The sequence below is a fragment of the Punica granatum genome, chromosome 2, assembly GCF_007655135.1.
Source record: "Punica granatum isolate Tunisia-2019 chromosome 2, ASM765513v2, whole genome shotgun sequence".
NCBI classification, from domain to species: domain Eukaryota; kingdom Viridiplantae; phylum Streptophyta; class Magnoliopsida; order Myrtales; family Lythraceae; genus Punica; species Punica granatum.
Genome location: NC_045128.1, coordinates 41841331 through 41853395, shown reverse-complemented (window position 1 = coordinate 41853395; position 12065 = coordinate 41841331). Strand labels below are relative to the sequence as shown.

Below are 12065 nucleotides of genomic sequence, written 5' to 3'. Positions count from 1 at the left end.
GCCACCAACCAGAGCAATCAAACCGAGCTATTTTCCCTGAAAAATTGACAGAAATAGCTCCATTCTTCGTCGCAAGAACGAATCATCAGCAAGAGCAACAACACAATCAATAAAACTCCAGAAAGTTCCTCTGACAGAAAGTTCATCTGACAGAAAGTTCATCAAGCCATGCTATAGATCAGTATGCAAAACTACAGAAAGTTCATCTGACAAGATACATACTATGTAATCGATATTACAATAATTCATTGTCCTTCATGCATATAAATCTGCTACATGGACATTATTGCGATGCCAAATATTTGTTATCGAGAAACCAAAACCGCACCTCTGGAAGGAACAAATCAGAAAAGTAAAGCTCAGTCACGAATAGCTACTTCTCTCCAACAGAATCCATTGTACCCCTTGTGTGCAACCTAAGGTTCTGTAAACTAATTCTGACAGTCACATATGTAATATAAACAAACATAACAAGCACAGAGCAAATTCAAGAAGAACAAGGACGGTTTATGAAATTAATGCCATTTAATTGCCATTCATTCAAGCATAAAAGACATAGAAAATTCAAGCTTTGATAAAGCGTTCATTTACTTTGGATGAACAGCACAGGACGAAAGCAGAAGCAGATTTCGGAATTCATGCTATTTCTATTAAGCCCTTCACAGACATTTCATCGAGCATGTGTGCTGCCTGTGACCAGGGGAAACAAACAAATGCAACGACGTAGGTTTCAGCAAAACAAATCAATGCATAACAGATCAATACTCCAATCCAATGCAGCCGGAATAGACAAATTGACCAACAGCAATAACAAAATCAACCGCACAGATGTCCACAGAAAGCAATGAAACCGAAATCGACCAAAAATCATCAGCAATTTCGTCCAACAACTCGGCCGTAGACCTATCCTCAACCCGGCATAAAAATTGGGAAAATCACAGAATGTAATTTGAAATTGGTGGAAGAAAGTACCTTTCCCTTCGATATGGAATTGGCTTCGGACGAAGACGCTCTTATACCGTAACACCCATTGGTAGGGGCTCGACAAAATTCGACGCCTGTCCACTGATCTTCACAGACGACCGAATTCTGCAGGGGGACTAAGGCTTCACGCGTTCGTAGAGGATAGGGAGCGTGCGGTAGAACCGACAGATTCAAGGATTAAAGCTTCACGGATGCAGATCACAGAAGGAAGAAAGTTGGGGAGGCAGCGAGGTGTCTGAAGAGCAGAAGAACGGTGGGTAGGGGCCTCTCCTGTTCAGTCAAAGAAATGAAATGGTCGTTGCACGGCTTGGGGTGTGGTGGGGGCAAGGCCACGAGCTTCAGAGTGGTGGACCCCACAAACGGTCAAATTTTTTTTTGTCTTCTTCTACAATCACAATCACAATCACAAATTCTTAACTTTAACTCCGAAAACAAACGCATGGTAATTATAGTAGTTGCTTTTAGATTGATTTTTTTTTCAAATTTAACACTACAATTGAAATTTTCATTAAGTTATGTATTTATAAATTGAAACCATTCAAATATTAGTGCATACGATAACAAATTAACGATAATTAGAAATGAATAAGAAATATAAATGAAGAAAATAATATTATTTAGAAACATATTACATTTACTTATATATCAAATTCTAAAAAACTGTAATAGATGACTTTAATGTATTTTATTAGAAAAGAAAGTGCAAATTATCTACTTTTAATAATTTTAGATAGATTTATCTTTTACTATTTCGGAAGTATTCAATAGTCATAAATACGTATTGCAAATTAATAGATTTTTCTTTTAGTTATTAATTATGTTGAATTTTTTATAATTTTTTTTTAAAAAAAATTTGTATTTTTTCTAAATAAGTTTTGAAATTACATTTTTTTTAAATAAAGAATGTGCTTGTATAATTAAATTATTAAATATTTAATGATTTATATGCATGTACTGATTTAATTCTAATTGTATATATATTTATAATTGTTTGTTTAGAAATAATAAAACTATTAAGTATTAAATGATTTATATGCATTAACTGATTTAATCCTAATTGTATGTGCATTAATAATTGTTTGTTTAGAAATAATAAAAATTTTAAGTATTTAATGATTTATATGCATTTAATAATTTAATTCTAATTGTATATACATTTATAATTCTTTATTTAGACATTTACCTTTGTGGCTATATATATCAAAAATAAATTTTGAGAGTACATTCTTTTTAGAATAAAATGCTGCTTGCTCCCTAAGATTTGGACCTAGTGGCAAAGTGCCCCCCGACCTTAAAAATTTACATCATACCACCGACCTATTTTAAAGAAGCAAAGTGCACCCTAGGCCAACCTTCCGATCACTTTTTCCGTCCAAAAATTAGTTTATTAATTTAAATGATTAGAATATGATTTTAAAATTGAAAATAAAATTCAAAAAAAAAAAAAGATCCGAACTATAGTTAGAGAGTGAGGAAAAAAGGGGATCTCGACTAGCCTCGCCGAGGTGGCAGCTCTTGCATTGAAATGCATTCATCGCTTGCTCGAAAATAGCCTTCTCTGAGAGACATTGTTTATGTCATGACCCAGATCTTGAAATGAGACACAATAGGAAGACGAGAAAAAGAACACACCTCGAGGAAGAAGACACAACCTCCTTTGGGTCATATACGATGCCGCAAATAAAATCAATTTCTACAACCGGGGCCATTCTCTCCTTCGTCTCTTTGATTATGCTGGGTTCGTGGCATTTTAATTTTCGATTATAATTTTTAATTTTTAAATGATTTTCTAAAATTTTAAATTAATAAATTAATTTTTGGTCAGAAAAGTGATCGGAAAGTTGGCCTAGGATGTATTTTGCTTCTTAATAAATAGATCGCATAGTATAGTGTAAATTTTCAAAGGTCAGGGGCACTTTGCCAATAAGGCCAAAGGTTGGGGGTAAACTGCATTTTACTCTTCTTTTCAAATCAAGACTGTGCTTATATAGTAAAATTATTGAGTACTTAATGATTTATATTGATTTACTAATTTGATCCTAATTGTTTACACGTTACCTATTACATTATGGCCACATTTGATCTGCCTGCATAAATAGTAGGCTAGGATTTTCGAAATCCTAAACCCGTGTTTGGTGTAATTAGGTAGGAACTAAATTAGGAATCTGCCACGACATTATTATTGAGGAACTATAATCCTAATTAGGAGGTGGATTTACGGCGTTTTAGGATAGATTTTATATAATGGGACTGGAATACCCCTACTCCTGTTTTAGATTTACAAAATATGGCATTAAAAGAATTGAAGAATCGAGAGGGATGGTGGTGGCATGATGCCGGCCACCACCGCCTCAACCACCACCGTCTCAACAAGATCGCTTGTAGATATAGTGCTTGCCGATGACCTCGTCTATGGCGATTGCCAGCGTCTGGCCTCAATGGCGCACAGGAGTCTATCTCTCTTCTCAATAAAAGAGACGAGCCACCACGGCTCTAATCTCCTTCCTCTATTCTCTCTTCGAGTGAAGTAAAAGAGACGATTATGGGACAGTGCAGTCCCTACGGCAGCCACCATACCCCCGGTGAGGCCCTGCACAGGCCCTCTTCCTTTCTCCATGTTCTTTTTCTTTTTCTCTTTTGATTTATTTAATCATTAAAATTAATATTACTTTTAAAATAATTATAAACAAACGTTTGTTTTTAAGGTAATCTTTTTCATAACTAATTGGGATATTACGAAAAATCATGAGATATTTGATTCTCATCCCATTCTAAATCTATATCCTGTCTAATCCGGTCTACCGAACGCAGCGCATATCATATATGGTTAAATATCCTTCGTTAAATCTTATCCAATTAGAGAGAGCGGATGGTGGTTTTCATCATTTCCAAGAGTTGCTTCAGCTGGAAGGGTAAATCGAATCCCCACCCAATCGAAGTTGGTTGAACCATGTCACTTATTGATCACTGACTAATTTATATATAAACACATAAATTCTAAATTATCATAAACTTTAGCAGATAAATATCTTCATATATTATAATTTTCGTGTGTAATAATGATGAAGGCGTGATTGTAAAATGCATAATTGAAGTAAGAAAATGATGGCCGTTGCAGTACTGTGTAACACTGATATATCAGAATAACGCGAAGAACGTATACTTCTTGTTCGAGCTCAATCGGATTGGTTTATCGATTCATGCCATCACCGAATCTTATTGAATTTGCTGTGGGACCTGCATGAATTATCACGCTCCCAGAACACGATCTGTCAGGTCACCTTTGTCATTTGACAATTATAATCATATGATATCATTGCTCCATAGAATACCTTCTTTTCTCATCGAATCTGCTCCTTGCAATGCCGAGCTCATTGACATTGGAGGAGCATTACTATTAGAGGCACTGGGCTCCTCCAGCGGAGTGGCCAAGGCCCTCAGCAAAACAAAATTCCGGTTTGCTGGCCGACATGCTCACTTCTCCATATTGATTGGTAAGACCAGCCCAAAAGCCGAATTGGGCTTGCTATTCTAAAGTAAACCCTTATTTTTCCTATTATCGACAATCTTACCGATCCCTTATATTGAATCTCATGAGTGCGTGTGACTCTTGAAGGTCTTGCGACGGCCGGACAAATCTTGTAAACCGAGTTTTACTTATGTAGCATGCATGTTACTGCATGTAAAGAAATACTACTGTGACAATGCGCATTCGATTCCTGCTGCATCAAAGGGGTCAACAGATAAAACCATATGATTGAACACATTATAGCTACAAAAGGCTGCCCAATTCAGATGTCCGTTAGTGTTTGTAGCTTTGCACCATACGTGAACATCTCAACAATTCTTTTTGCCCATTGGACACATCGAAGTTTCATGCATAATGTATGTATGTATGTATGCGGGGGCGGAGCCAAGATTTTTATCAGGGGGCAAACTTATATTTTTGAGGTAAAATTTAAAAATTTCAAAGTTCAGGGGGGGGCAAAGTACTAATTTTACATATAAAAAAAACACATACTTTTTGGGCAAAATTTAAAAATTTCAAAGTTCAGGGGGACAATTGCCCCCTCTGCTCCTTCATTGGCTGTGCCCCTGTATGTATGTATGTATATATCTATCTATCAATCGCGGACACCCCATCACGAACAAAATCGCCTGAAGAGCGAGAGATCTAACAAGTACAACTATGTTTTACTGTAATTTCCATCTGATGCTGCCAACAGACCAATCTCATTAACAATTTAGATTCATGTCTGGTCAATATAATCAGATATCAATCATTGGTCGAATCCAAAATTTGGGTGAAGATTACTACGTTTAATAATAATTAGCAATGATGATGACGTATTCTTCCGCAAAAAGACTTTGCGTGGCTCCAAAAACCGTGGGGCTGCTGTCACTGTCTTCTTAATTTTTGAATCGTCCTTAAACCTCTATTTAAGACAAAACATTTACGCCTTGTTCGGATAATGGGATGAGATGAGTTATGGAGGGATGGAATGGAATGGGTTATGGAGGGATGGAGTGGGATGAATTATGGAGGGATAGGGTGGGGTGGTTTATGAGGGGATTTTCTTAACCCTCCATAGTTGCAAGAAGGGTTGGAGTGGAATAACCATGTTATTTGACCATTATACACATTTTATATAATGCACGAATAAACATAAACAATATATTGTACAATATTTGCAATATATACATATAGGTAGACATATGTATATATGTATCCTGTAGAGTTTATCATTTAAATGGATATATACAGTCATATGATATGTATATATATACGGACTAGGAGACAGAAAGGAACGAACAATTGATACTGATATACATATATAAAAGAGGTTTTGACAAAATAAATAAATAATAGTGGTGTATATATAACAGAGGTGTATAGAAAAAGAAAGGTATATATAATCGCTATAATGTATATACATATGGGTGTATATATGAACAAACAAAGGTAATAAGGTTAAAAAAGGCATTATCGTTTTGTAAAAAGAAAAGGATTAAAAATGAATTTTGACAACTTATCCCTTCATAACACTACAAGCTGGTGGAATGAAAAAAATGAATTTTTGATAGTTTATAGAGGGTTAAGTAATACCACCATAACCTTTCATAACTTTTTATGTTTTAATTGTCAAACATAGATTGTTTTAATCCCTTCATAAAACTTCCCTCCATAACCCTCTATCTAAACAAGATGTTAAGGATAAAGAAAGAACTAAGGTACCAAGTCAGGTTTTCCCCCAATTGTACAAATATAAAAATACCTTTTAAGCCTATAAACGATTTGGCCCATTTTCAATCCAAAAGCTCGAGCTAATTTTCCCTCAATTCCCCCATGCTCGGGTGAGGTGGGACACGACTGCTTCAAGTCAGGTTTCCACTTCTGGACTCAGATACCACTTATTAGGACTTCACTAGTCACAAGTTCCATATTCGGGCCTGGCGTGGTGTAAGTTCCAACACATACGCATTGTTCTGGCCAGTCTTTATTCAAGACAAACTAGATGAAAACCCGCGCGTTGCGCTGAAAATGTTTCTAATTTTTTCAATTAAAATAATTATGTTATAATATTATATTGATAGTAATCATATTACATTGTCATAATTTAGTTTGTATTGGGGAGTATTGCTTTTATTCCTCTAAAGTGACAACAAATAAGTTTAATATAGGCAAATTACCCCTCCACCACCTTGTATGGCTCAAGTTAGAATCACATAATCTAAAATATTATTTTAGAAAAGCAAAACAACTGGAAAGTATATATTTGAATTGGAAAAAAAAAGAAACATAATTTAAAAAATTAGCTTAGGAAAATAAGACCTCTTCATAATATCTTATAACTTGCAGTTTGATATATATATATATATATATGATTAATATAGATTATAAAAATAAAATCATAAGAAATAATATATTTTTGTATTCAATATTTAATGGATAGTGTATATTCGGAATTGTATTTATTTTTAACTCCATACGTATCAAATCTCAATTTCTTAGATATGATGTCCAACACAAAATAAAATTTTCCGAAACTATACGATATCCAACCAGATAAAATAATCATCAATTCAAAATATCAAACATCAATATTTCAGTATATTTATGTAGTATCTAATAATTGTCAGAAAATTAATTGCGAAATAGTTAAATATTAAAATATGGAATTTTTTGATTCTTAATAAATAAAAATGCAACAATTCTATAAAAACATTTTTTTTTGGGAAAAATGATAATAAATAATTAATATGCAATTGTTCATAATATATTTTCTCCATGTGATATAGTAATCAATATCGTAACAAAATCCTAATGAAAATTAAAGTTGTTGACCAAAACTCCTAAGAAATATATCTAAAAAAATTGAATAATCTTTTGTATAAAAAATTATTTTTATGTAGGTAAGATGTTATCTCATTGTAAGATAGCCTCTATAGGGTCCATCGAATTCCTTATCACTTGAATTTGGAGTGCGACTTGGGGAGGTTCGAACACAGTGGAGAAAATTCGCATTTGAAAATTCATTAAAAATAAAAAAGAAAAAATGACATTCATTCGAGAACTTACCATTTACTCTTGTCAAGCACAGTGGAAAAAATCCACATGTAAAAATTCATTATAAAATGGAGAAACAATATTTATTCATGAACCCACTTTTCATTAAATTTATAGGATCCATTGAATCCTTACCTCTTTTCATTAAAGAGGAGAAAATCTGCAAGTGACAATTCACTAAAACAAAAAGCTCAAAAAAAAAAAACAAAAAGCGCGGAGAGAAAAAGAAAAAAGAGAGAAGAAACGAATTTCATTCGAGAAATTACTGTTTGTTACTTGTCGAAGAACTCAAGTAGTATAAAACTCATATTTATAGTCAATTAAAGAGAGATATCTAAATTTAATAAAAACAATAAGATATTTAAATACTGCAATAATAAATATAGACTGAATTTTTCTATCAATTAACATCTCTAAAAAGATCTAACTAGAGGATGTGTCTTAGTACGTAAGACGGTAAAAGTGATAGAGACATGTCTTCATGCACGCAGCACAGCTACATACACGAATCAGAAAGCAAAAGTTGCCGTGACAGATGAAGGTTCACTTCAACTAAACAGATACAGATACATAAATATTGTATGTTTGCTGTTGCATGGTACATCTGAATATATGAAAAATAAATCAAGGAACTCATTGAAAAATAGATTACAAGCTAGTACGTACTCCATTTCAATTATGTGCCCGTGTACTGCATGCCTCTTGCACGGGTAGGATTTTCAAGTATTATTGGTTCAGGACAATCAGGTACCCGATAATTATCTGCCGATGTGGCCGAACAGTTAATATCGTGGTTAATGCATGTTTTTAGTAGAGATAGGGCAGGGAATGGGAACAAAAGGGTACAAAAAGTCTCAATGAGAATTGAATGCATAATCTCTTAAGTCGATTTTAGAGGTAAAATGATGGGCCGAATGACTATATATTCTATCAGTTTCGGATGAAAATCCAAATTAAGTGGATCTATTTATATCTCATATTGACTTTTTAGTTGCATGGTCGAATTAAGAATAGACTACACATATCAATAATTGGGTGAGAGGGCAAACAAAATTAATGCTTGGAGTTTGCAGATCCTTTGATGAAGGTGTTCCATCATATTTTATATCAAATACGTGCAAAGAGAGTGACAACTTAGTGAACAGAAAATACAATTTCCAGTGGAATATCTTTTGGGAAGAAGATGGTTCGATCGATCGAGTTTGTCCTTTGTGTTGTACCCACATGTCAGGGACCAAAAACCAAGTTTTTAACTCCACATGTGGGATGCATGGAACAGAATTTCTAGGCATCAAAATCCCAAGTATAAATGTTTATTATCATCAAATTTTGGACATATTACTTTGATTATTAAATTTAAGATAATAATATAATTGCATTCCTTGTCTTGATGGGCAATTCGTGAACTCAAATTCGACAAAACAGTGGCCGGCTAAGACAGCTTCCTTAACTTACTCTACGCACCATATTTCACACATATATAGAAAGAAAATCAGTATATATTGTCTATGAAAGTGAGTGGGGAATAAACGAGATTTATATACCAAAATAGCTTAGCAAAGCATCACAATTGTGAGCAAGCTTTAAGGCATCATATGATGATTTCGCTTACCTCCAACTTAATCCTTTGAAACGCAATTTGATTTATTCTGTGGATTTGACTATGTAGTGATGTCTACTTCATGCACGCAAATAATTGTTACTAGTTCGCTTGGCAAGTTTAATTATTGCATTGAGTGCAATGCTTGCGATTCTCTCATATTAGTCCACTCTGATCAGAAAGAATAACTTACACAATAATCACCTTATGATCGATACGAGGGTAATGTCTACAGAAAAAACAAGGAGTGGAATACAAATATATCTTAACAACAATTCCGACGGCATTTTACGCGTAAGGATTGGCGATCCATAAAATCCGTGTTAACCTCTTCTGAACGTAATGAATTTTCTCTTTTTATCTCACGCACAATGACTCGCTTCTTCGGATACCGTAGTATCTAATTATCTTTGTCTTAGAAACTCATGCCAAATCAATTGAAGTGGGGATCCTATGAGCTATCGCGCACTTGAGATATAGGTGGAATAATCTCTCTCTTGTTTTTTTTTTTTTGGGGAAAAAAGAGTGAATGATCCCTTCACTTATTTTCTTTTTTGGTGTATATAAACACAAAACCTTTACTAAATCAAACCCCGACAACCCCCCAAAAAAAAAAAAACCACGAAGTCTGGCGTTATGGGCATGCATCTCTCTTGATATTCATAAGATAAGGGTTTGGACAATACGGATAATTCCATGACAAGGACCTCTCTCTTTCAATTGTGAAGCTTCAATATATGTGTTGGCTTAACTTGCATAATCACGAACCTAGCTCGTCACAAATTCAGTTCCTGTATGGCTACAATCGCTTATAAAAACCCTAGCTAGCTCGCGCTTGTCTTCACTCTTCAGTTCCATTAATTATTCTACCCACCAATCTCCATCAGAAGAGTGCGAACCCCATTTCCCACCATTAAAAAGAAGACCCTTTCGATGAACATTTGTTTCCCTTCCATGCAGACGTGAGAGAAAGAGAGAGCGAGAGAGAAAGAGCAACGAAACCCTAACTTCTACTCGAGCCATCGCTATGAGGGCTGAACTGACAAAAAGCACTCCATCCTTATACCTTCGAAACCTCAATCTCCTCAACAACCCTCAGGCTCCCCTCTCCGGTGCCCTCCGAGGATGTCTAGGTAGCCTCGACGGAGCATGCATAGAGAAGCTGCTTCTCCACTGCGCGAGCGCCCTGGAGAGCAACGACGTCACTCTTGCCCAGCAGGTCATGTGGGTGCTGAACAACGTGGCCTCTTCCTCGGGCGACCCGAACCAGAGGCTCACCTCATGGTTCTTACGGGCACTGATCTCTAGGGCGTCTCGGCTTTGCCCCACTGCTGTGGGATTTAATGGCACCAGCACGATCCCAAGAAGGCTGATGAGTGTGACGGACCTAGCTGTGTACGTTGACCTCATCCCTTGGCATAGATTTGGGTTTTGCGCTTCGAATGGTGCTATATATAAAGCAATTGAAGGGTACTCAAAGGTTCATATCTTAGATTTTAGCATCACTCACTGCATGCAGTGGCCGACTCTTATAGATGCTCTGGCTAAGCGGCCTGAGGGGCCTCCTTCCTTAAAAATCACGGTCCCAAACTTCAGGCCACCAGTTCCTCCCTTGCTTAACGTGTCTATTGAAGAAGTCGGCTTCCGTTTGGGAAATTTCGCCAAGTTTAGGGATGTCCGTTTCGAGTTCGATGTGATTGATGACTCACCCTGCTCCCTCTCTAGTGAAAACCATTTTAACGAATCCCCTAGGTTTCCTTTTCAATCGTTACTAGATCAACTAAGTTCTCTCTCTTTCGATCATAGCAATGGGGAGGCTCTGGTAATCAATTGTCAAAACTGGCTTCGCTATTTATGTGATGAGCCAAATGATCGGCAGAGTGGTCGACTAGGCGAAGAATCCAGTCGTCGAGATGCCTTCCTTGACATTATCAAGGAGCTCGACCCCTGTATAGTAACTGTGGTAGATGAAGACTCCGACTTGAGTGGGCCGAGTCTAACATCAAGAATCACCTCTTGCTTTAATTACTTGTGGATACCTTTCGATGCCTTGGAGACTTTCTTGCCCAAGGACAGTAGCCAGCGCATAGATTACGAATCTGATATCGGCCATAAAATCGAGAACATCCTGGAATTCGAAGGGTGCCAGAGGATAGAGAGGCTAGAGTCGGGAGCTCAGCTGACGCATAGGATGAAGAATATGGGATTTCTCAGCGCACCATTCTGTGAAGAGACAGTCGGTGAAGTGAAGTCATTGTTGGATGAACATGCCAGTGGCTGGGGAATGAAGAGAGAAGAGGACATGCTGATTCTAACATGGAAGGGCCACAACTCCGTCTTTGCCACGGCTTGGGTCCCTGCCAGTTTCGATGGATAGTTTAAAGACATGAAGGTAGCCTTTTGATTAAGATGTTCGTAATGGCTCTTACTTAGATGTAGCCCATTACTGTTTCTGATATGCACGTTAGATGGTAATATCTGTGTCCCTTAAAATACATGCGGAGTGATGCTTTTTCATTAGGTGTGTAAGCATCCTCATATATATATATATATGCAGGTATGTGTCAAATTAAATTGGAGGAGGAATAAATTGCTCCATGTGAGATGGTTTTCTTGTATCGGGCACAAAAGATATGTAGTTGAGACAAAATAGGATTACCTGTTTTATATATGAAAAGGCTGCAAAAACCGAACGAGACCAAGAGACCTGTTTCAGAATATTTTGAGGCAGAAAAGTTGCACGAGAGAGAATTATTGTATATGGTTGGATGGTTGTTCACATTGTCCCAGGACGAGACAAGACCTCTCACTTCTCTGTTTTATTCATACACGCAACGAGCTCGGCAAAAATTTAAAAATATATACATATACATATACATATACATATATACATATACATATATATATATATTG

At 36.1% G+C, this 12065-nt stretch overlaps 1 protein-coding gene across 1 annotated transcript; it reads left to right on the top strand.

The window, feature by feature from the left end:
* Positions 1-9911: 9911 nt before the first annotated feature.
* On the top strand, positions 9912-11854 carry LOC116194169 (scarecrow-like protein 32). Its single transcript, XM_031522921.1, has one exon. The coding sequence runs from the start codon at positions 10180-10182 to the stop codon at positions 11527-11529; it is 1350 nt and encodes a 449-aa protein (XP_031378781.1). The 5' UTR covers positions 9912-10179; the 3' UTR covers positions 11530-11854.
* The last annotated feature ends 211 nt before the right edge of the window (positions 11855-12065 follow it).